Consider the following 24,836-nt stretch of genomic DNA (forward strand, 5'->3'; position numbering starts at 1 on the left):
CCCGGAGGAAGAGTGGACGGCCCCGGAGCAGGAGGTGAAGCCAGACTCCGAAACCGGATTCTGACCCCAATGCTGCAGAGAAAAGCCCCAAAATGTTCTACAGTGAGACGCCACGTCTTTTTTTTTTTTGGTAAAACGGATCTTGAAGGCACATGCCAAGACAGCTGAAGCCCTTCACACAGGCAACAACTGAGGGGTGAGTGTGTGAGTGCACACATGTGCGTGTGTGTGCGTGTGTCCATGTGTTTAAGGAGGCTGTCCTTATTAGAAAACCTTCATGAAAACCTCACTCGCTCGGTCAGGTGTTTTTACAGCTCCGATACACACGAAAGGTGCCCTTGTGGCTCCCTGCAGCCCTGTGTGGGGCGAACAGGCCACAGAATTTAAGTACATGGGCAAAGGAAGGTAAACTGGGCCCAGCATGGACCAAGGACCTCACCTCCAGCATCTTTTAAGGATTCACGTGACCAGCAGAAACTGAAGCGGTGGGCCCTTTACAGTGCACACGGACATTGGATGAGAATCCAACCCTAACCTAGACTCTGGGGGCGGATTTTCAAATCCCAAGGGGCTGCTGGAAGCCAGGTTTGTGCTGTAGTTTCTCGCATTTCCACCAGCCCCTGAAACTTTAAAAGAGCAGTCCACAGAATCCTCTTCCCAGAATGAAAGGGTCGGGCGGGAGGACTGTATCAGTTGTGGAAAAGAAAGATAATTCTGCTTCCTATTAGGTCCATAATTAACTCACGCATTCAACTGCTGGGTCTGGAAATATATGCGTGTTGACAATTTGCAGTTGAAGCGTTGAAAACAATCTGTCACGTTTTTATTTGCTTCGCCATCCCGGAAACATCACCACTTTCCGACACGCACCCGAGTGCCACGATTCCACAGCAGCTTCCTGAGACCCCACCCACAGCAATGAGGGAGGGGACTTAGGATGCCCGGTAGGAAAAGTGGTGTCCGAGGAAGCCTAGTAGGGAGCCGGGACCTTCGTATTTGCTGGGCAGGAACACGGCCCCCCCCCACAGTGTCAGCAGAGACATCCGAGGAGCCTGGACTTCCGCCGCCACCCAGCAGTGGCAAGGTGTCCCTGCCCATCCTCCCGCTAATCAGAGCGGTATCAATGGAGACCTACTGGGAGACATACCTGGAATTCTTCCCACTTCAGTCAAAAATTATTCGTGCCACCAACAACCAGGAAGACCTCGAGCTGACTGGAAGGAGACAACCTGCATATGCCCAAACTGAGATGACGGAGATGTTCGAATTCTCTGCCAAAAAATCTAAAGGAACCTTCATAAAACACTTCAACAAGTATGAACTCCTTTGAAGCAAACAGAAAAATAGAAAGTCTCAGCAAAGAAATAGTTCTGGCAAAGAGACGGAAGCTTTAAAGAAACACAAAACAAATCTTAGAAATAAAAAACAGTAAATAAAAAATTTTAAAACTCAATGGGGGGCTTAACATCCGAAGGGAGAAGACAGAGGAAAGTATCGGTGAACTGGAAGACAGAACACTAAAAATTACCGAGAACAAAAGAGAACAGATATATTAAAAGAGAGAGGGGGAAGAAAAAGAAAACCTAAATGAAATTCTTAAAAGTGTCCAAGTAACCCACAGGAGTGTAGAGAAAACAGAAATGTAATACAGAGAGAATGACTAGAAAACAAAATATAAAATGGCGGACTTAAGCCCTAACCTACCATTAAATACATTAAATATAAATGATCTAAATATATACATTAAAAGACAGAGATGGGCAGAATTGGGGGTTCGGAATGACCTATCTATATTCGATCTATAAGATACTCCCTTAAAATGTAACGACATAGACAGGCTGAAATTAAAAGGATGGAATAAGTACAGCTTGCAAACATTAATCAAAAGAAAGCAAAAGACTACGTTAATATTAAATAAAGTGAGCTTCAGAGTAAAAAAAATTACCAGAGACAGAGAGGAACATAACATGATGAAAAGGAGTCAACTACCAAGAAAACATAATGACCTTAAACGAGCATGTGCAAATAAGAGAGCTGCGAAATGCGGGAAGCAAAAGCTAACGGAAACGAAAGGAGAAATAAACATCCGCAATTACGGCAGAACGTTCAAGCCTCTCGCTCAGTGACCGACAGATCAACTGAACAGAAAATCGACAAGGATACAAAAGAATTCAGCACCATCGACGAACAAGATCTAATTGAACACATCGCCCCAAAACGGCAGAATACATATTCTTTTCAATTGTCCAGAGAACATATGCCAATATGGATTATACCAGGAATCATAAAACAAATCTCAACAAATTTAGAACAACTGAAGACATACATAGCATTTTCTCCAATCACAATGGCGTATAACTAGAAATTAATAACAGAAAGATAACAGGAAAGCTTCTAAACACTTGGAAACCAAATACCCTTAAGCTCAATGGAAATATTTTATAAAATACACTGGACTAAATAAAAATAAAACCACAGTCTATCGAAATTTGTGAACACAGTGCAATCAATGCTGAGGGGAATTTAGAGCACTAAATACATATATGAGAAAAGAGAAAAAGTCTCAAATCTGTAACTAAGCTTTCGTCTCAGAGACCTAGAAAAACAATAGCAAGATAAACCCAAAGCAAACAGAAGGGAGGAGAAAATAAAGAGCAGAAATCATTAACTTGGAAACAGAAAACCAATACTGAAAACCAATTTTTAAGACGGGTTCTTGAAAAAGATCAATAAAATTGACAAATCTCTAATAAGACTGTCAAAAAAAACAGGAGAGATGATACAAACTTCCAATATCTGGAATGAACCTGAGGCTATCACTACAGATGCTACAGACATCAAAGGTACTAAGAGAAGACTTCTATACAACGCTACACACACTGACAAATTAGACCAAACAAACCAGTTCCTCAAAAACACAAACTACCACGGCGCAACCAACGTGAAATAGATCATTTGAACAGCCCTATAACTATCAAGGAAATGGAACTCAATTCAAAATTCCCTAAAAGGAAGTCTCCGGACCCAGGCTATTTCACTGGAGAATTCTAACAAACGTTTAGAGAAGAATCCACGCCAATTCCACATAATTTCTTTCAGAAAGTAGAAGAGGAAGACCACTTCTCGATGTACTTTATGAAGCTAATATTGCCCTTTACCAAAACCAAGCAGACAGGACAAAAAATAAATAAATACAGATCAATATCCCTCATAAATACAAACGAAATAATGCCTAACAAAATATTAGCAAAAAGAATTCAGCTATATACAAAGAGAATGCAAGGCTATTTCAATATTTGAAAATCAACCAATAAAAGTCACTATTATTAACAGACTAAAGGGAAAAAGCAGAAGGTAACATAAGTAGATGCAGTAAAAACAATTTTTTTGACAAACTCCAAAACTTATTCATGATAAAAAAAAAAAGTTTAGAAAATTAGAAATTGAGGGAAAGTTCCTCAACTTGATAAAGAGTATCTACAAAAAAAACTACACCTGTTATTATACGTAAATGATAAGAGACTGAACGCTTCCCACTACGTTCAGACACAAAGGCAGAGGGCCAGTTTTCCTCCTCCAGGAAGCCCTCAGCAGCACGCTCTGGGCTGGCACGGGAGGACATGCGGGATGTAGGCTTAGCATGGCCACAGAGGGGCTCAGTTTGTTCTCTCTAAATAAGGGCTTTCACTACCATCATCATTATCTTTATTATTATGTTTAATCAGTCCCTGCCTCAGGAACTATTTATAATATTATTAACGATATGAATGTTACCACTTACTGAGAACATATATGTGCCAGGTAGTGTGCTGGGTACTTTTCATTTATCTTAACTCATTTAATCTTCCAAGCAGCCCCCAAAAGGTAGGGGTGGTGACCCTCTGCCGTTTGTGCTGCCCTCTCCTGGTGGAAAATATTTACCCTCTTTCTTTGCGAGAGTACCCTCCGCTCCCGTTGCTGGGGGAGGGGTGCTGGCATTGACTCGCCCAGCATCCAGGCAGGGCAGCTGGTACCAGCCTGACCAGTCAGCCTGGTGGTCCACCTCCCCAGCCACAGAGATCGGCCCATGGGCAACTTTAGGGCCCTCTGGAGGCCTTTTCTGCTGACGAAGGAGCACATGCCCCTCTCTGCTGGGGCTGCTGAGCTGAGTGGGGAGCTGCTGGCTGTCATCTGGCACCAAGGGAGCCCGCCTGGGAATGAAGGCAACAAAGAGGAGCCGAGCTGAGAGACAGGAGGGCAAGCCTGGTGATGACTGTGTTGGAACTCCTGGATCCAGCCGCACCTGAAGCCTGCCGCCCAACGGATCCCCAGACCTTTCAGTAATACGAGCCAACAATCCTTATCTGTGCTTCAGCGAGCGTGTGCTGGGCCTCAGACTTGCCTGCCTCAATCGCTAGGTGCTATTAAGACGAGGAGTTACACAGAGGAGGAGCCGAAGCACACGGAGGCCGCGCGACTCAGCCACGAAGTGACGCAGCTCCGCTGGGCGTGCTCTTAACCGCCGTTTCGCTGCAGGGCCTCACACCTGTCGTGTGAGCGCGCGTGCGTGGACGTGGCCTCTCTCGCTGACACGCACACCGACGGTCTATCAAGCAAACGGTGCTTAATGAAGATGTACTGGTTACGCAGAAGTCGATAACTTCCGAGAGGAGCCTCTGTTTAGAAAAGTCTCATCCATCGGTGCCTTAGCTTGTCACTCCAGCTCAGGCTCAGGACCTGTGTGTCTCCGGGGAATCACATCTCTTCACCACCACCCCCACCGCCCCCCAGTTTCCCAGGTAGCTGAGCCGGAAACCACACCGGTAGGGTACCTGTGAGGCTGGTCCCCTAGTGAGGGACACCCTGACACCTTTGGGGGAGGGGTCTGCAGTCACGAGAGGCCTCCCACTCCCTCCCCACCGGGCCGCAGGGCCTCACGAGAGAGGGAGGCCCAGCCAGGCGTCCCCAGCCCAGTGGGAGGCCCTGACATCTACGAGGAGGGCAGGACAGGGCAGGCCAAGCCCTGGGGCCCTTGTTTCCTGCCGTCACGGCCAGAAGCAGAAGTGAGGGAAACCGCTCACATGTCGGCTGCTCCCAAGCAGCCAAACCACCACGAAGGGTGTTTGATAAAGTCGACGTGACAGCACGGGCCCCCAAGCCCTCGGTGACGGAAGGCGGGGGCGGGCCGTGCCTGTGGGCTGCCCCCCCGCGATGGTGCCAGGACAAGTTCCACCGCCCCTCCTTGCCCTCCTTCCTCCTCTCTCCTTAGAAACCCACCCCGCTCTCTCCCGCCAGCAAGCTTCCTCTGCCCACCCCCTTCCCAGCCTGGAACCTGGAAAGTCCCGTCTACACTGGCCTCCACGCGTTCCTCCATCTGAGTCTGCGGCCCCCACTCATGCCCGGGGCAGCCCGGCAGACCCTCGTCGGCCTCCCTCCCTCCCACGGGCCTCTGTGGCTGTTCGCACCGCCGCCCAGAGCACTTTGCTACTTGGCTGCTCCTGCCCCCGCTCCTCCCATGGCCTTCGCCTTCTACGCTGATGCGTCCAGCCCCTTCTCCGGCCCAGGCCTTTCTCCTGAGCTCCCTGCCCACGTGGCTGACGGCCGGCCAACCACCAGCACTCAGATCACCGTGGGCATCTCACGCAAGGCCAAACCATCAACAAACTCAGAGTCACCAGGTGTGGCGAGCCTCCAGGTGCAGGAGTGAGGAGGATCCCAGGCTCTGGAATCACAAAGCCCGAGTTCAGTCTTCCCTTTGACATTGGACAAGTCCCCTCGATTCCCCGAGGGTGAAATGGGGATATAACAGTGCCCCCGGGAGCAGCGTGGGGGTCAGTGGACTAACCCGTGCAGACACCAACAGCAGGTACTCAGCAGCCTCCCTAATGTCACCGAACGCTGTCTCAGCATCATCTCCTTTGACGGTCCCCAAAAGCTCTTCTTCGGGTGTGACATCATCTACCTGTCACCAGAGACCTCGGAGCAGTTCCTAACCTCCCCAATTCCCATAGCCACTCAATCCCCACATCCCGCCGGTTCTGCCTCTTAAACGTTTCTCTCCCAGCCAACGCCCCATCGTCTCTCGCCTACTCGGCCACGGTCCCTTCTGCGACCCTCCCGCCTCCTGCCTCACAATTTACTCTGTAGTGATACTGAAGTGTCCCCACATACCACAGGGGCCTCTTCAGGAAGTGGCCTCCGCTATCTTCTCTGCCTGAGAAGCCCCTCCCACCTGACTGCCCATCTTCCAAGACCTGATCAGGTATGACCTCCTCCAGGAAGCTCTCCTGGAGTGCCCCGGCTGGCCAACGTGCCTATCCCGCGGACTTCTCTGTCTTAGACTTGCGACATTACAGTGACCTCATCCTTGGAGATGAAGGGTCTCCCCGGCTGGACTAGAGGCTCCTCACCAAAGACCTCACGTGTGTCTACCGAACTGAGCTTAGTGCTGGAGGGGACCCCACCTACAGAGGCCTTCCCTTTCCTAAAAAAAGAAAGGAAGAAATCTATGAAAATGAGAAAACGTCCACTGTTTTAAAATCCAGACTGACGGAGCGTCCGTAGATCAAAGGGCTTGATCGACTGCTCCTTAAACTGGCCGGTGAGACTCCACGTCAGGGAAGCTGAGTCCTGCCCCACGGGCACTGTTATGGGGAGGCCTATGCCCTACTCGGGGGTTTCAGGGAAAAATAAAAAGAATAAAAAAGAATCGGATTATAGGCTCTCCGAAGAAGCTCATTATTCTGACAGGGCAGTTCCAGAACTTGAAACATGATCTCTGTGGGGAGAGGGACACGTTTTTATCACACATTATGGCTCGACAGATGTTTTGGGTCTGGCCGTAACCTGAATCAAAAGCACCGGGAAAGGGCCGAGCATGCGGGCGGGCAGGCAGACCGGGCCCGTCTCCTCTCCTTTCCATGTGCTTTCCCGTCCAGTGCATGTGACGGCTTCTGCATTTCCCCGATGCCAGGGGAGACGCTGATTCACTCACGAGTCCTCCCTTCCCCTTCAACACGAAGGTCCTGGGTATGCAGACAGCCACAGAGAGAGGGGGTGCCGGTCTGCAGCGGGGGCTTCCACCGTGTCCCCAGGACGTGCTCCTTAAAGACCCAGAAGGCAGACACTCTCCCCAGCCTCTCTCTCTCACAGACACACACCCAGAGAGGGACACACGGACACACACACACACACACACACACACACCCACCCCACCCCGCCGAGCAGGCCCTTTCCCTCCAGCAGACCATCCTGCCACAGAGAGAGGAGGGCAGACGAGGACCACCTTCCCCACATGGGGGTGTTCTAAAGGCCTGAGTGGGAGATCAGAGGTGGATCTAGGCGCCCCCATTTCCCCGCCATCGCCAGCGAGGCCCAGCTCTTCAGAGGCACCCAGGGAACGGGCCCGACGTGACCAAGGAAATAACGTCGTCAGAATGACTGGTGCCCCACGGGGCCGGGCCTGGCTCTGGCCTGGCTGCCTGCCAGAGAGACTCCTGCCACTTTCCAAGGACACAGAGGGCAAGCATTCCTGACAAGGTTCTCCCAGGACTGTCCCTTCCCAGGCCTGACCCTCCTCGGGGCTCGCCCTAGGGGCCCGTGGAGCCGAGTGAGGACGCCAGGGCCCAGAGGCTGTGTCACTCCCCTGGGGCCAGCCTGGATCATAGCGAGTTCATTATTTCAAGGACAAGTTCTCAGACCCTGTACCCAGCCGCCCGCCCGACAGGGTCCGCCCGCAGAGATGACCGCAGCGGCTGAGGAGCGGGCAGGCCTCCCCGGGGAGCTTGGCCCTCTTGGGCCCCGAGGTCCCACGTGTCCCAACAGGGCTGTGCAGGCCTTGTACACACGTGGGGACACACGTGGGGACACACGTGGGCAGGCACTCCTCTCCCAGCCAGTGGAGGGGGCCCTGCCTCTGGGCCAGGCCCCCACAAAGCCTTCCGTCAGTTCTTGCTCAGTGGGCCTCAGGAAGCCCAAGGCAGGGGGCCATCCCCCCCTGCCTGTGGGGTGCGCTGGGGCAGTGGGAGGCTGAGGGAAGGGAGCAGTGGGCCATGGGGAAGGGGCGCTGGGTGGAGCCAGGCAGCAGAGGCGCAGATTGTTCCAAGTCTCGGTGTGCCGGCAGGGGGAGGGGGCGTCTAAAACCCTTTCAAAAGCCGGGGGAGGGAGGATTTCAAAAGAGACCCCTCCACCCCACCGCAAAGGTTCCGAAGACCCCTGCCTTCCGCTCCGCTCCCCACCGCTCCCTAGCCAGCAGCAGCCAGGACAGGGGTGCCGAGCAATATTTCCAAGGAGACGTGTCCCTGAGCCACCCTAACTCCTGGGTCTGGAGGCCGCCAAGCCACAAAGAGGCCCCCCGCTATAAAGAGGCCAGTTTGGCGTTCCCGGGGGAGGTCTCCAGCAGCCTGGGACCCCGGGGGGGCCTGCCTCAGACCCCCACTGCCCTGAGTTTATGAGAGGCCACCATGCTGAACAGTGCTACTCCACCAGCCGAGTCCCTCTGGTGCCACTAAGGGGACTTTTACCCCTGCCAGCTCCATGCAGCCACTCCAGGCTCGGGCCATTTAGCAGGGGAAGCTCTCCACAGGGACCCTGGGCCCCAACAGTTTAACTACGGAAACTGCAGAGCCACCCCCTCCCCGGGCTCTGGTGTCCCGCTGTCTTCCATTCACAGCTCCCCACTGTCACCCCTGCCACCTTCCCGAAGCCACCAGGGCCAAGGAGGCACACAGTACGAGCCCAGCACAGTTTATCGGCACCCTGCTCTCTTCTCCCCAGCCTCTGGACCAGACCAGGCTCCCTGTTCTCTTCCCATCACCCCCCATCAACACTGCAGCCAGACTGAGCTCCATGAAGCACACGGCGTGTGCAGGACACACCTGCTCCCAAACCTTCCATGGCTCCCTAGTGCGTAAGCCCAAGAATGCACACTCAGGTACCCAGAGGGAGCGGGCTGGGGGCACGAAGCATCCCCCTAAAACACCGTAGGGACTGGTGGGGACTGTGGTCTTGGGCACACGTACTCCAGAGTCGCCATCGCTGTGCCATGTGGGGTTCCCCCCACCGCAGGCCCTGGCCGGGGAGCCACACATGGTAGAGAGAGCTGGGCTTTGACTGAGATCCTGGCTCTGCTTCTTCCCGGCTGGAAGGACTTGGGTCACTGGTGAAACATCCTCTATGAGATGGAGAACGAGCACCTGTGCCAGGTGTCTGCGTGGTGGGCTCAGTACGGGGCAGCCGCCAGCATCTTCACCTGGTGCGACCTCCCTTTGCTACATGGGGCGTGTCCTTGGTGCCTTCTCTGGGATGCTGTAAGGCCTCTGAGCGCAGGGCCTGTGTCCCCTTAGCCCGCTAACACCCGCGGAGACCACCCCAGCTCTCCGCATACAGCAGGTGCTCGGTCGGTGCTCTCTGGTAAATAGAGCTGACGAGGCCAGGGAGAGCGGGCAGGTGGGGAGGGCAGGCCAGAGGGAGGAGGTCTCCAGCCCACGCCTGTGGCCATGCACCAAAGGCCTACACCATGAGACTTTCTGCACCTGTGCAAATGTCTCACCTGGACCACCCGCTCCTTGCTGCCTGCTCCAGGCCTCCAGCTCCCACGTGGCCAGGGACCCGGGCCAGCCGAGAGCACTGCAGAGCAGGCGTGGGCGAGGGGCCCTGTCCGGCCACCAGACAGGACTCCTTCCCCTCCACTCATCAAACCCCCTGCTGCGTCTCCCACTACTCTGGGTGGGAGTGGCTTTTCGCCCGAGGACACGCAGCTTCTAAGCTCTGTAGAGAAGGGAAGACGGAGAGGGAGGGCAGGGGGAGAAACACCTCTGAAATCGCTGTGGTCCAATTAGCCGGCGTCCGCCCTCCCTGCTTACAAACAGGAGCACACATTAACGCCTGCTGCAGAAGTGAGCATTTCTAGACATCTCCATCTTCACCTCCTTGACACGCTGCCTGAAAGCCCGCTCGGCAGCCGCTGACTGACGGGTAGTTACCTTCTACGTCAGCAGGAGGCTTTCGAACAGAAGAAATTAAAAAGTCACCAGTCTCCCTGTCAGGCCAAACTCCCAGGGCCCTAACCGGGCCCCTCGTGTCCCCTCGCCCCTGGGCAAGCCCCACCAGGCACACAGGCGGGGTCAGCGCCTTCGTGAGTCACTAGGCTGCTGGAGACACAAACCACTGAGCCTGGCGACACTCCAGCAAGGTGCGGATGAGGGACCATACGCACCCTGAGCGAAACTACACTCAAAAAAGGCCTCTGTGTAAAGTGTGGGTGGTGGCACTGACTGGAGCCACTCTCACACAGTGCTGGGGGCATAATGCCACACAATCACTTTGGAAATTTATGAGTCAGGACCTCCTGGAAGTGGACAGCCTCCGATCTACCGCTCCAGCCCCAGAGACATCTCACGCAGAACTGAACGCGCACATCCGCCAAAGAAGCTGACGAGAACGTGCATGGCAGGACGGAAACGACCCACGTGCCCGTCAAGAGCGGGGTAGATAAACGGTGATGTGTTTGCACAACAGAATATTATACACCAGTGAAAAGGAACAGTGTCCAACCACAGGCACGTACGGAATGAGCAAAGGACGCCAGACACGAGTGAGCGGAAACCGCGTGATCTCGTTTAGCCCGGAATGGGCGACGGCAGCCTGTGCTGTCAGATGTCGTGATGGTGATGACCCTTCGTCTGTGGGGGGAGGGGCCGGAAGGGGGGTTCTGGGGTGCAGGAACAGTCGGCTTCTTCAGCTGGGCATTGGATATACAGGTGTGCTTGGTTCGTGAGAACTCACCGGCGGTGCCTATACCTCGATGGATTTTTTTTCCGATGGATGCACTCGAGGGTTTTGTGCAACGGTACCGGTTGGCATGGCTGTTGCTAAGACTACGACGAAGAGATCACGAGGAAGAAGAGTGGGGAGGAAGCAAGAGTCAGGATGCTCGACACGGCCTGACGCCCCACTTCTCAGAAGACACGGTCCTGAAGAAGGTGATCGCACCGAAGACCAGGATTCCGGAAGCTGCCACGATCCCCTCTGCACCCCCACCCTACCCCCCAGGCCAGCCCTATGCTCGACGGAAATCCAGCTGTGCCATCTCTCACGGGGACGTCACCCCGCTGCCAGCCCGACCACGCCCATCCACGGAAGGCAAGGAAGACCTCGCGGCCTCCTCCCTCCATACCTCTGGCCACGTGGGGGGCACCGTGGGACTCGGAAAGCTCCCCTTCTGGAAAGACAGAAGTTTCCAAAGTCCAAAGCCACATGCAAGAGGGAGAGGAGAAGTCCTGTGATAACGTTTAAGTGTTCTGTCTGGACAACGTGCCTGAGGAATTCAGCACGTTTAGCGGGCAAATGTGAGCAGTTAAATCTATTCAGTGTCACGACATACAAAATTGAAGCATAGTTGCCCCCACGTGCTTGACAACTGGAAAGCGCTTCACCTCAGGAATGGAGGGAGATCTACACTGGGAAGCGGAAGAGGCTGTCGAAAGTTTGCTTGTGATGTTAGTGGAGCCGCCACGGGAGGCTGGGATGGAGAAAGTGCTCCGGCTCCGACCCCTTCGCTGCCACCTAAACCACTTCCGAAACAGCCGACGACCCCTACAAGCCAGTGACACCAAGACCGGACCACAGACTCTAAACCCGACGCACCGCCCGCCCCGGCTCAGCGGGGACAAACGCTTTCTTACCGATCATGTGGTTGGCAACGTGGATTTGGATCTCTCGCTCATTCTCGAAGGTCATCTGGCACTTGATGCACTGGTACGTCTTTTTCTATTTGGAAACCAAAAAATATATATACATTAGACAGTCAGGAAGAAAAAAGGAGCAGAAAGCAGTTCCTGGAGGTCCTGGCTCCAGGCTTCCCAGAGTGGCTCTGGTCCCCTGCCAGGTCTCCCCAGGCCACTCTCTTCCTACCTGCTTTCGAATCCAGCTCTCTCGCCTGGGGAAAGATGGGGCGGGGGGTCAGGCTACATTCCAAAGGAGCTTTTCCTGCTGGGCCTGGGGAATGTGCTCCACACAGCAGAACCACAGAAAGGAAGCTGAGGGAGGCCGCCCTGCTCAAGTGTGCTCAAACCCACCCTCTGTCGACCCATCCGTGTGCACACACACACACACACACACCAGCACCGCACGCACGCACACACCCGCTCATCCGTCCATCCATCCGTCACCTGCCTGTACAGTCGGCCATCCATCCACACACACACACACACGTACTTTACCACACGCGCACCTATCATCCATCCATCCATCCATCTACCTATACCGTCTACCCATCCACCCACCTACACAGGCATGTACACACACGAGGACACACACACAGACGTCCAAGCGTGCAAGCATGTGCATGTAAGCCCCACGCTTATCCCCCTGACTCACCAGACACACGTAAGCCCCTCATGGACATAGCGCCAAGCCCCACACAACAACCAGCTCCCTGTCACACTCCTCGGAGGCGTGGAGATGACCTTGGGGTCACACGTTCACGTGGGCTGACATATCCAGTCTCATCCCCCAAGGCGCACACACACTTTTAACTGCCTCAGTGGAAACCAATGGCCACATCCATCACACCCAACGTGCCCACGGATGCACAAGCAGCTTCTGACACAAGCGTGTGCACAGCCCTACGCTCATATGCACCCTGTGTACACACGACTCCTAAGTGTACACATGTGCTCTCACACACACTCGCACACACACAAGTTCACCACACCAAAACTCATTAAGGCGCGTGTGTACCCAGATGGCCCGCACACAGGCGGCCCCTGTGGTCTTGCATGTGAGGCCAGGGGTGCCCGTGTCCAGGGCAGAGGGCAGCGGGCAGGGTTGAGCAGTCCCTCAGGCTGGCGGATCATGGGTATGGGGACAGGGAGGTGAGGACTCTCACTCACTTACCCTTGACTTTCCCCTCTGCCCCCCTCCTGCTGCAACCTGGCCGGCCCACCCCATTCTCACCTCAACAGCTCCTCTTGGTCTGTCTCTCCACCCGCATCCCCTAGAGACCCCCTCCTCATCTAGGGCTTCAGTCCCCACTAGGAGACACAATCACATATAGAACTTGGCATTCAAAGCACCTCCTCTGCCATAAGCCACTTCCCTGGGGCCCAGCCCAGGAACACCAAAGCTGAGCCCTAGGGCCTGAGGCCAGGGCTGCCTCCCAGAGCCGGCCCTGTGCCGCCTCAGAGAGGGCCCCAGGAGGAGAGAGAACGTGGAGGCAGGTCGAGAGGGCGGGCGGAGGGGGAGGTGGGGAAGACAGCCATAGCTGCTGAATTTCCATTATCAAGATCAGAGCTCACATTTATTGAGCACTTACTACGTGCAGGCACCGTTTATTCTGAACACTCACAATCACTCTGTGAGCTCCACTGCAGGGAACGAGAAAGTGGAGTTTCAAGAGGCTAAAGCACTTGATCAAAGCCCTGTGCTGATGAGCAGGGGACCCGGGATTCGAGGCCTGGCAGGCTCCCTCTGGAGCCCACCGTCTGAGCTGCCATCCTCGGCTCCACACCCCAGGTCACCCTGGACGGTGCTGGCCTGGATGACAGAAAGCTAGTGTGACCTGGACAAGCCCTCTCACCTGGCCGTCTGTGAGACTGAGTGTGAGAGCACCCACTCTGCCCCACCTGGCAGGGGAGGCTCTGCGAGGGCCCGGTGAGAACCAGAGTCTGCCCAAGCCGGCCTGGTGTTGGGGCGATGTTGTTATTGCCCGTAAACAGAGGGGGAGGCGGAAACCTTAATGCTTCACGCTCCAGCCGACAGCAGTCTCGGCCCCACGGGAACCCAGTCCTCCGAGAGCTGGTTGCTATGGATACACTCCCGAGGGTCCCAGCCTGCCAGCCCCCAAGCCCCCATGCAGTCCCCAGAGTCTACTCTTACATGCGTGCATCCGGGGGGAGGGCGGGGTGGGCTCACAGACAGCTGGGCCCCTGCCCCCAGGCATGCCCAGGCAGGGGACAAGGCTCCAGAGGCTGTGCCTTCACTGGGGAGGTGCCCAGGCTTTGTCTAGCTCCTTTCTGCAAATAGCCCACCTGCCCAGGCCCCTAGATGTGATTGTCAGCGCGCCTCCTCTCCCACAGGCCCGGGACAGGGAGAGGAAGGCCTGTCGGGCACCAGAAAACAGGCTGCTTGGGTGTGAAGCCCTCTCACCGCTGTGCACCCTGAGGTGCCTGGCTCCACCTTCCTGACACCGGATCCTCTCTTTGCTGAAACAGAGGTCACGGCAAAGCTCCCAGGTTGTTGCCATAGAAACAATACAAGAGCCGCTGCCCACCCAGTGGAGGGTTTAGAAAGTAGTACTTGATGTGGGATCCAGAGCAGACTGGGGAACCCCGTGGCCATCAGGAACCCCAGTGCGGTGTACCGGAGAGGCAGGGATGGGGCTGGGGTACACCTGAGCACGGGGGTGACCGCCCTGGACCCCACCCCACCGGCCTCTCCCCTCTCACTAGCAAGCTGGGCTCCAGAGGTGCTGCGTAGAGTGCTGGTCGAGAGATCCAGCTGTGGCACCGCACACTGCCTGGGTTCGAATCTCTCGAAAGCTGGGCACTCATGGCCCACTGTTCTGAGCCTGCGTTTCTCACTAGTAAAGTGGGTGTTGTGAGGATTAAATAGTGTTTGGACAGCCTCATGCCTTGATAAACATGAGCCATGATTATAAATGGGGAAGTGACAAGTGACGTTTACTACGTGCTTTTAATCCTCAGAGCAAAACGCTGAGGTCGGCACAGGAATCAGTCACAATATTTAACCATCGACGAGGAACAGGTACTAACCAACCACAGCAGAGGCTGACACAAAACCAGAATGGCCCCTGTGTCTCCCCGGCGATGTCAGCTTTGGAGACGGACACGGCCACCGTTACCGTCACCATCACCCTCTGGCTTGACAGGCGAGGACAGAGGCCCAGAGTTCAAATCACAGGTGGGTACTGGGAGAGGGAGGTTTTAATGCAGGAGAAGGAGGTCCTGGAGGTCAGACCACCTGACTCCAGGACCCAAATGCTCCCAAGGCCACCCATTCTGGCCAGCCAGCAAGCCGAGGCTGGGGGGACAGAGCTGGGCTGCACTGCTCTGGCAGGGACCCCTGCTCAGGACTGCTGTAGGGTGCCCCTTCCCCTGTGGCGCCCCCTCATTCTCTCACAAACTCGCCCCCTCTGATCTCGCAGTGAAAGCCCTCGGCAAACAGCTCTGTCTTCCAGCAGGCATCTATGGCAGACAGGAGCCCTCCAGGGACAGGTGTCCCCGAGATCTTCTTGGCACCTCCTCAGTCTGGGGATAGACGACCCTGACTCGATGGGGATGCCCGGCCCGTTTTGTCTGACACCTGAGAGCCACACAGCGCTGGGCCCACCATCGGATGCCCCCGGTCCCCAGGGCCCTGCAGGAGCCCAGAGTCCCCTGCCTCACTGAAACCCACCGGTTATGGGCCTGTGACTCCCCTGGTCTGGGAGCCTCCAGGACAGGGTCCATTTCCAACTCCCCTTGGCGGCTCGCACCCCGAACATAATGGGTGCTCAGGATAAATTTGATTGATGAATGAATGAATGAATGAACGAATCATTAACAACGGTAACTGGAACGATTTCTGGGGCCTTCCACGCAGCAGCAACCGCACTAACTGCAGCAGTACCACCGATGACGACCGTATCAACGAGAGATTACAGCCAGCACGACCGAGCCCAAGTGCCAGGCTCCAGGCTCTGTACGTGTACATTAGCTCCATGAACTGTCAAAAGACCCCTGGATCTAAAGCCCAGAGAGCAAAGTGACTTTCCTGAGGACGCCCAGCAAGCAGATGAAAAAGCCCACCCCAAACCAATTACAAAGATGACAGCCATCACCACTGCACCACCGTACTAGCTCTTTACCTGGATTATGCCACGGGCCCCTCGTGACAATTCTATGAAGCCAAGACAATTATTCCCCTTTCGTAGATGAGCACTTGGCAAACAAGGCCCAGAGAGATCAATAGTGTTTGTATGTCTCGCAGCTGGAAGGGACATGGCAACTCGGGGGTTTAAACTCGGAGTCAACGGCAGAACGGATGTGCTTGACCGCTGCGTGACAGCGGCTTCTCTGGGCTACTAAAGGGAGTGCCACCAGGAAGTGCAGAGCTCAGCACGAGTGGCTGCTCTGGACATCCGCAGACCCCACCAGGACGGAGCCCAAGGCGCAGGAGGCGGGCCCAAGGCGCAGGGGGCGTGGCCCGAGGCGCAGGGGCGGAGCCCAAGGCGCAGGGGGCGTGGCCCGAGGCGCAGGGGGCGGAGCCCAAGGTGCAGGGGGCGGGCCTCAAAGAGCAGTGGGCAGGCTCGGGCAGCTGCACTTACCCGGGGCACCGGTGACGTCTGGGCGCCTTTCCGGGGCCCACTGGTCTCTGGCGTGAGGTCACGGTGGTCCACCTGCATGTGGCTCTCCAGGTCCTCGGCACTCTCGAATTTGACGCTGCACTCCGGGCAGCGGAGGCCGGCGCAGGGCCGGTCGGCGGGCTCGGGCGGGGCCAGGCCGCCCACCTGTCCGTTGGCGCTGCGGGCCATGCAGCCGGCGCAGAGGCCGTAGGGCAGCCCGTTGACGTCCAGCTTCACCAGGTCCTGCTTGCTGCGGAAGTCTTTGAGGCACAGGGCGCATTTGTAGAGCTTCTGCAGCCCCTGGCCGTTGGGGGAGGACGCCGCCGAGCTGCCCGCCAGCTTCTGCATGTGGAAGGTGCCGTGGATCTTGAGCTCCAGCGTGGAGGTGACCGTCTGCATGCAGACCACGCAGCGGAAGCCTGTGAGCGAGTTGCGCAGGTCGGGGTGCATCTGGCAGTGCTCGATAAACTCCTCCTCGCTCTGCAGGGGCATCTTGCAGATGCGACAGGTGCCCGTGTCCAGGCTCTTGCTGTGGGTCACCTTGTGCTCGGTGAGCGTCAGCAGCGAGGGGAAGCGCTCGCCGCAGATGGGGCACATGTAGTGCTTGGCCGGGCCGCGGTGCGTCTGCAGGTGCTCCCGCAGCCCGCTCTCGGAGAAGAAAGTCCGCGAGCACACGTTGCACTTGTGGCTGCCCTTGATAAACTCCGCCTTCTTGCGCGAGCCGTCGTCCTCGCCCGGCCGGATGTTGTGGTCCCGGAGCCGGTGGTTCTGTAGCAGCACCTCCATGGTGTAGGCCGCCCCGCAGATGTCGCAGCCGTACATGGGCTCCGACGCGTCCACGTCGTCCTCGCTGGCCTCGTGGCTGTTGGGAGCCTCGGGGTTCTTAAGCAGCATGCCCTGCAGGTCCGCGGGCTCCGCCTTCTTGGCGGCGGCGGAGGGCACCCCGTTGGCTGTGCCGTTCTCGGTGGCGGCGTCGAACACGCAGTGCTTCTCCCGCAGGTGCTTCTCCAGCAGGATGATGGCGTGGAAGGCCTTGCTGCAGAACTTGCAGTTGTACTTCTTGCTGTGCGTGGTGATGTGGCACTGCAGCTCCACCTCGGTGCTGAAGGTCTCCCCGCAGAAGATGCACTTGTGGGCCTTGGCCGGGTTGCCCAGGTGGCTGTGCTTGACGTGCACCTGCAGGTCGGCCTCCTTGCGGAAGTCCCAGTTGCAGGCCGTGCAGCGGTACATCTTCTTCTCGTTGCTGTGCTTCACCGCCAGGTGCACCTGGATGGACACCTTGGAGTCGAAGACCTCCTGACACAGCGTGCAGTGGTAGAGCACGAAGGTGTGCATGTCCAGCAGGTGCTTCTGCAGGTCGTCCACCGAGGAGAACTGCTTGTCGCAGCTCTCGCACACGTAGTGGGTCGACGTGGTCATGTAATGCACCGTCAGGTGCTGCAGGAGCGACTCCTGGGAGTCGAAGTCCTCTTTGCACTGGGGGCACGCCTGCTTCCGCAGCAGCAGCTCCAGGTGCAGCTTCAGGTGGGTCTGGAAGCTCTCGAAGTTGGAGAACTTGAGGTCGCACTGATTACAGGGGTACTCGCCGTTGGAGATGGAGTTGGCGCTCGCCGAGAGCCGCTGCCGCTTCGGGGACGACACCTCCACGTCGGAGGAGACCGGGCTCTGCTCCGCCTTGGACTTCTTGCTGTGGGCCAGCGGGATGTTCTTGTGGTTCTCCTTGATGTGCTTGGTGAGCTTCAGGATGGAGCCGAAGATGGGCGAGTTGGTGCAGTAGGGGCAGGAGTAGACCTCCATGAAGGACTGCGTGGGCTGCACGACCGGGGACTCCAGCTTGGCGCTGCCGACGCTGCAGTGGGCCTGCTGGATGTGCTCGGTGAGGGAGGACTCGGTCAGGAAGCCCATGGAGCACTGGTTGCAGAAGAAGGCGTTGCTGCCGTCGGGCGGGTTGGCGTTGGGGCCGCAGTGGGACACGCGGATGTGCTCCTGCAGGCTGTTGATGTCGGCAAACATCTCCGGGCAGTAGTTGCAGTGGAAGGCGGACATGTTGCCGAACTGCATCACGGGGTAGGCGTGGTTCTTGTGCAGCTTGCGGACGTGCTCGTTGAGGTTGTACAGGGTGGGCATGGAGTCCAGGCAGATCTGGCAGGTGTGGCTCTGCTGCGGCTTGTCCGCGTGGATGGTCTTCAGGTGGATCTCCAGCACGGCCAGGCTGTTAAAGTCCCGCTTGGAGCAGTAGGGGCAGCTGTAGACCACCTTGGACCAGCCCTGCCCGTCCTCCCGCATCTTCTTCTGGCCCCGCAGCGGCTTCAAGGTGGAGTCCGGCGTGGAGCCACGCTCCACGGAGGCGCTGGAGTCCGGCGTGGCGCTGCTCATGGAGGCCACGCTGCCCAGCACGGGGTCGGGGCTGATGCTGTGGTTGCTGGAGTCGGGCTGCCGGTGGCTGTCCAGGTGGCAGTAGACGCCCTCCACGGAGGAGAACTGCTCGGGGCACATGGGGCACTTGTGTTTCTGGTTGGCGTGGGCATGGTGGATGTGTGCGAGCAGCGTGTTCTCGTCGACGAAGACCTCGGGGCAGTGGATGCACTGCAGGTCGGCCTTCTCGGAGAGCTGGGGGTGGCGGGCGAGCACGTGCTTCTCCAGCTCCTCGGTCTGGCTGAAGGTGTCCTCGCAGTAGTCACACATGAAGTCGTCCTTCTTGGCCTCCTTCTCCGACTTGGCCAGGTGCTCCTTGTTCTTCTTGTGGGCTTGCATGTGGCTCTGCAGCGAGCTGGTGGAGGAGAAGCCGCGCTTGCACACGGAGCACTTGAAAGGCTTGCTGGAGCTGTGCGTCTTCAGGTGGATCTTGAGGTGGTCGCTGCGGGAGAAGGCCGCCTCGCACTCGTGGCAGTGGTACTTCTTGTCGCCCGTGTGCAGCTTGATGTGCCGGTCGCGGCTCCTCTTGTGCTTGAAGAGGCGGCTGCAGTAGGTGCACTTGAACGGCAGCTTATCGCTGTGGATCTGTTCGTGCCTCTTCAGGTAGCTCAGGCGGATGAAGGACTTGTCGCAGAACTGGCACGGGTACGGCAGGCCCGTGCCCCCTTCCTCCTCACCCAGGCCAAGGTCACACCCATCCCCGATCATCTGCGTGGGTGACGCAACATCCTTGCTGGAGGGAGACGAGGCCACCCAGGAGAGTTGCGGGTCGTCGTCACCATCTGCAGGGGGAAGGCAGAAAGGAGATTAGAGGCAATTCCCAGGGCCGCCGAGAAACGGACAGAGCCAAGCCTCTCGACAGCTCGCAGGCTGAGTGTGCAGCTGGCCAACCGCCGCGGGGGGCGTGGGGGAGACAGCCGGGGGCCGGAAGCAAGTGGCCACAGGGGCCCTCCAGCCTGCAAAGGGGGTGGCAGAGGGGCAGCAGGGTATAAAGGGGACATGCTTTTCCCCTCATCGACACCTGCCTGGGCCTCACTAGGCGGGTACCCCCATAGGAAGTCGGTCTTAGCTACGTCCCTGATGGGGGGGACAGGGTAGGGGAGCAGCCTGGACAAAGTGACTGGAAATGACCTCACGAACCCATCGGTCCCATGGGCCAAAAGGAGGCAAGTCCCATCACCCGATGGGCACTGGGTGTGACCCCCCTCCGACCTCTCGTCCTAGAGGGAAATTTCACCAGTCCTCAGCGGCACAGGCAAAGCTTTGCAGACAAACACGATGCACTTTAATGGGTTCGGCCACACCACATTCTTTGGGGGTGGGAGACTGATGAAGCTGGAACCACTCCTCGAGGTGGCAGACAGACATATGAGGTGGGAAGTCACAGGCATATGGCATTGGACCCAAGAGCACCGATGGGAATGAGCAAGCAGAGGGCACTTGAGAAGGATCTGCAGGCTCCCGCCCCAAACCACCGTAAGGGGGCTGTTTTCCTTGCCTCCCCTCCACCCCCAGGGCTCACCCAGGTCCACCCAGGACCCCGGGAGATGATAAGAGATTAGAGGATGAACCAGGAGCCAGAAGGACACAGAGCTCAGAGCCCAGTGGGCCCCTAAATCCATCGTGGTGGGGGCCTCCCTGCTCGGATGCCCAGCGTGGCCCACGTTCTTGGAGGACAGAGGCCACTCCAATCCCCCATCCCGCCCCGGACTTCACTGGCCCATCCAGCCTCAGAGGAAACTAAACCAAATGAGAGACTGGCCGTTTCTGGGAAAACAAAGCGCACAGGACGCAGCAGATGAAGCCAGTGAAGTTCCCCGAACTCGCGGGTTCAACTGAGTGAGCTCCGCGGCTCGAGTTTCTGTCAGTGGATTTAGAACTTAATAATGAATGAAACGGCTGCTGCGAGCAGAGGAGAGACAGACGAGAGCTCAGATTCGGCCACCCTGACCTTGCTCCTGTAACCCCGGGAAAATCAACCACTGCCTGCTCTCTCCGGCCCCCCGCCCGCCCAGCTTAGCCTCGCAGACGGAACCCAGAAGGTCTTGCCGGGGGCGGCCCAGACCCTCCAGGAGGAACGGGGCAGGGGACCACGTGGCCAGGCATGGACAGATGCTGGCACACACGCTTGCACACATCGGCACACTCACAGGCACACATGCAGCTCACGTGTCACTCCCACAATGCACACAAATTTAAACACAAACACATACTACCAACACCTACAGCCACAGACGCCGTCACGCTCACACACAGTCACACGCATGCATACACATCCATTCACACACTATCATTCCCACTATCGTTCACACACAAACTGAAACATGTATGCGCCCACACACACACTCACTCACCTGCAGACACATACACTCACACACACCATAACACAATCACAGGGACACCAGGTCCTCACAGCTGCCTCTGCTGTCCCCGGCCAACCCCCAGACCTCAAAGGACGGCAGGCCCAGCGAAGGGTCTTGCATGGACCCTCAGGGCTGGTTCTGAGCCTGCTCCTAGGCCACACCCACCGCCTCAGTGCCCACCCAGGTGCCCGGCCCTGGCCGTGTGAAGATCTGCCTGACCCAAGCGGGCACCGCTGGCAAAGCTCCCGGCCCCAAATCCTGCATCTCCGGCGGCCTCCTCACATCTGAAGCCCAGCCACCCAGCCTGGAGGTGTGGGCACCTCCCAGAGCTCTCAGAGCGAGGCACCTGCTCCCCTGGGGGCCTCACGTTACGGGCCCTTCCTCCGGGAAGGACGCAGCCGCTGCCAGCACCTCCGATTAGATGTGGGAAGAGGCGGCCCGGCCCCTGCCTGGTGATCCCCAGCTCCTGCCAGCTGGGTTCCACAGGGCGCAGACAAAGGGACCCAGCAGAGGAGATGGCTGGAGCTGAGGCTCGGCGCCCCCGCCCGCTAGCCAGGCTCCACCGGCTTTTTATTATTTTGATGTCTTAGCTCAGACTCGCTTGAGCTGCCTTGGAGCCCGTTCTGTGTGCCTGACCCCTCTGCCACGTGCACCGGTTGGGGGACCGGGGCCCTTGCCACTCTACAGAAAAGGAGACGGAGGCACAGTCACAGTGACTTCCCCAGAAATACGACAGCACCTGGACCGTCCACAGTCCGGCCCCCTGACCAGCGCGTCCACGGGTCAGGTGAACGAGACCACACCTGCACGGTGTGAGGGCGAGGGAGCCACGTGTCTAGGGCGAGGGAGCCACGTGTCTAGCCTCCAGTGCACTCAGGGTCTGGATGTCCTTCGAGTCCTCTCTGCCAAGATGACCAGGACTAGGCCATGGCCTGCGCTTCAAGGCGGGGCCCGCTGAGGCCAGAGAGGCACTGGACGGCCTCGCGCCACCTGCCCGAGGGTGAGAGCAGACACCTGCACGCACGCGAGGCCTGTGATTATTCGTCCGCCCTATTTGCATTCTTAACCTCTCAGGCTCACTTTACGCATTTGAGAAAAGAGAATCACTGTGAGGGGTAGCTGAGAAAAATCAATGTGAAAAAGCACTATTATTCTATTTGTGCGCTATGTCCAGACAAGGTACATCTGCAGAGACAGAAAGCAGATTAGTGGTCGCCTGAGGCTGGAAGAGAGCAGGAAATGACTGCAAATGGGCAAGAGGCGTCCTTTGGCGAGATCATGGAGACGCTTTAAACCCGGATTGCAGCGAGGGCTGTACGGCTTTGTAAATTCACTAGAAGTCACTGAGTTGCTTGCTTAAGACAAGTGAATTTATAGCACGCAAATCATACATCAATAAAGTTGTTAAAGAAAAGCACCACTTGGCCGATAATAATAATTAGTGCTAATTAGCACCACGGATGCTAATAACATCAGCAGTTACATTTACTGAGCACGTCCCAAGTGCCAGCACTGTGCTAAGTGCTTCTGTTACCGCAATTAACTTCTCTTTCTCCAAACAACCGTCAGCAACATCCCATGTCCGAGCCGAGGAAGCTGAGGCCTGCGAGGTGAGTGGCTGCCCAGGTGCCTAGGCAGTGCTGGGCCGGAGTGCCCGTGTCTCCCGCGAACGCAGGATCCACCTGCCCTGCTCCCACCAGGCTTTGAGAAGCAGAATCAACCTGGCCAGGGCCACAGTCCCTGCTTGTGGGGGATGCCTGGTTGGCTGTATTTTTCTGCAAACAAGTTTCAAAACTGAAGCAAAACCCATTATTCTGGGAGTGGCAAACTGAGCAACGGCTGAGACTGTAATCATCTGAACTGAAATAAAATAAGGCTCCTTAAACTGAAAAGGCCTCATCCGGGGGATGGACATGTTGACATAAACAGTCCCAAACTCAGATCGCCTTGTTTAGAGCCTTTTATTCTCAGATTATTTAACCTTGGCTATTGCCGTCCACCTCTCCAAATGCGTTTTGCTTTGGGGACACTTAGCTTAGGGCTCCTGCAGCAGGTGGAGAGTGTGAGCGGAGGCCGAATGCCCGGGACGTGTGTGCAGGACGGCAGCAGAGGAAGAAGGGGACCCATACCTTTCGGTGGCGACATCCCCCCCCAGGCCAACCGTGAGACACCACGCACGCGCAGCCGTGACCGTGTGCGCCTTCTGGCAGATGTGCAGAAAGGGGAGGGGGTGCAGAAACGGGGCAAAGGCAATCTCGGGGTCCCCTTCGACTTGATCATCCCCGAACTGAGGGAGAAGACAGGCGCCAGGGAAGTCCAGCTCGACCAGTTACCCCTTTACTCCCAAGTAAACGCTTGTCTAGATTTTGCTGTGGACCATGCGGTCTGCTGAGAGCCTGACGGGTATCAATCTATCCAATCCTTTCAATAGCCTGGTGAGAAACTACACTTGTTATCATCTCATTCACAGGTGGGAAAACAGAGCCCCAGAGAGGCTGAGGAACTCGCCCGGTGCCACACAGCCTGCAGGCGGCAGAGCCAGGACTCGCCCCGATGGCCAGGTTCCGAGTCGGGGCTTCCGCCCACGGTGGCGCACCGTTCTGCTCCTCTGGGAGACGCACGATCGCACGAGGACATCAGTGAGACAGAGCGACTAACGCCAGGCCCTCGGCTTCCCTCACCCCGAGAGTACAAAGAAATATGACAAAATGAGTAGAAGAATCACTTTCGCGACGGAGATTAAAGTCATTTAAAAATGACTAATCCTGCGAAAAAAAAAAAAGACCTGGCAGGAAGTGGGCTCGTTCCGCGAGGCTTTTGCCGTCTGCTGCAGGAAGAGAACCGAAATAAGCATAAAAGAGGGGAGAAATTTTGATAAAAATTCAATTAAGTAGAAAAAAGGAACATGAAGCAGCCGCGGGACGAGCAGGGCGGGCTCCGAGCGCACGTGGTCACACTCGGTGGGTTCCAGGGCGGGCTCCGCGCGCACGTGGTCACACTCGGTGGGTTCCAGGGCGGGCTCCGCGCGCACGTGGTCACACTCGGTGGGTTCCAGGGCGGGCTCCGAGCGCACGTGGTCACACTCGGTGGGTTCCACGGGGCCGACGCTGCGGCAGCCCGAACGTGGCCTCGGACGACACGGACACACCCTGTCAGGGTGCCAAGCAGCTGCCACCCAGGAACGGCTGGGCGCCTCAGCTCCGCGGCGCCTCCCGTCCCAGACGAGCAGGCGGGGGCCGCTGGGGAAGTGCGTGGACGGGCGGGGGAGGGTCGCTTCAGATGAGGGGGAGGGGAAAGGGGCTGACAGCCAGGCAGCTCCAGGTTCCCGGGGAAGTGCCCAGCTACTCCAGACCGCGATGGAGGGCTGACTTGGCGCACGCAAAGCACCTGTGGGAGGTACGCTGGGGACAGGAAAGAGCACAGGACAGAGCGTCCCTCGGGAGCCCCGGGCCTCGGCTGCCCCACCGAAGTATGGGCAGCTGGAAGTTTGGTTTCCACAGTCCTTTCTGGATAAAAGGAAAGGTTATTTTGTACACTATTCTGACCTCCAGAGTGTCTCTGTGATGGCCACGAAAAGACCTGACAATTCTTCACAAAGCCCCAAAAGGTCTCTTTGCCACTCGCCCATCTCCTTGGGAAAGTGAACATCGCGAAGGAGACAAGGGCCCCACAGGACGAAGCTCCATGATGCCCAGGGTAGAGTGCCCCCTCTGCCCCGATCACAAGCTCCAGGA

General features: G+C 57.1%; 1 protein-coding gene across 3 annotated transcripts in view; it reads right to left on the bottom strand.

Moving 5' to 3' along the window:
- The window catches only part of ZNF423 (zinc finger protein 423), a 287,541-nt gene that overhangs the window by 101,301 nt on the left and 161,404 nt on the right, over positions 1-24,836 (bottom strand). For all 3 annotated transcript variants that reach the window (XM_039880813.1, XM_039880815.1, XM_039880814.1), the window contains 2 exons: positions 16,307-19,521; positions 11,664-11,748 (listed from right to left, as the gene is read on the bottom strand). In XM_039880813.1, the coding sequence (XP_039736747.1) occupies positions 11,664-11,748; positions 16,307-19,521 (3,300 nt within the window). The remainder of the gene's footprint in view (positions 1-11,663; positions 11,749-16,306; positions 19,522-24,836) is intronic.

Source organism: Pteropus medius, unplaced genomic scaffold, assembly GCF_902729225.1.
Source record: "Pteropus medius unplaced genomic scaffold, Ma_sr-lr_union100, whole genome shotgun sequence".
Classification (NCBI taxonomy): Eukaryota; Metazoa; Chordata; class Mammalia; order Chiroptera; family Pteropodidae; genus Pteropus; species Pteropus medius.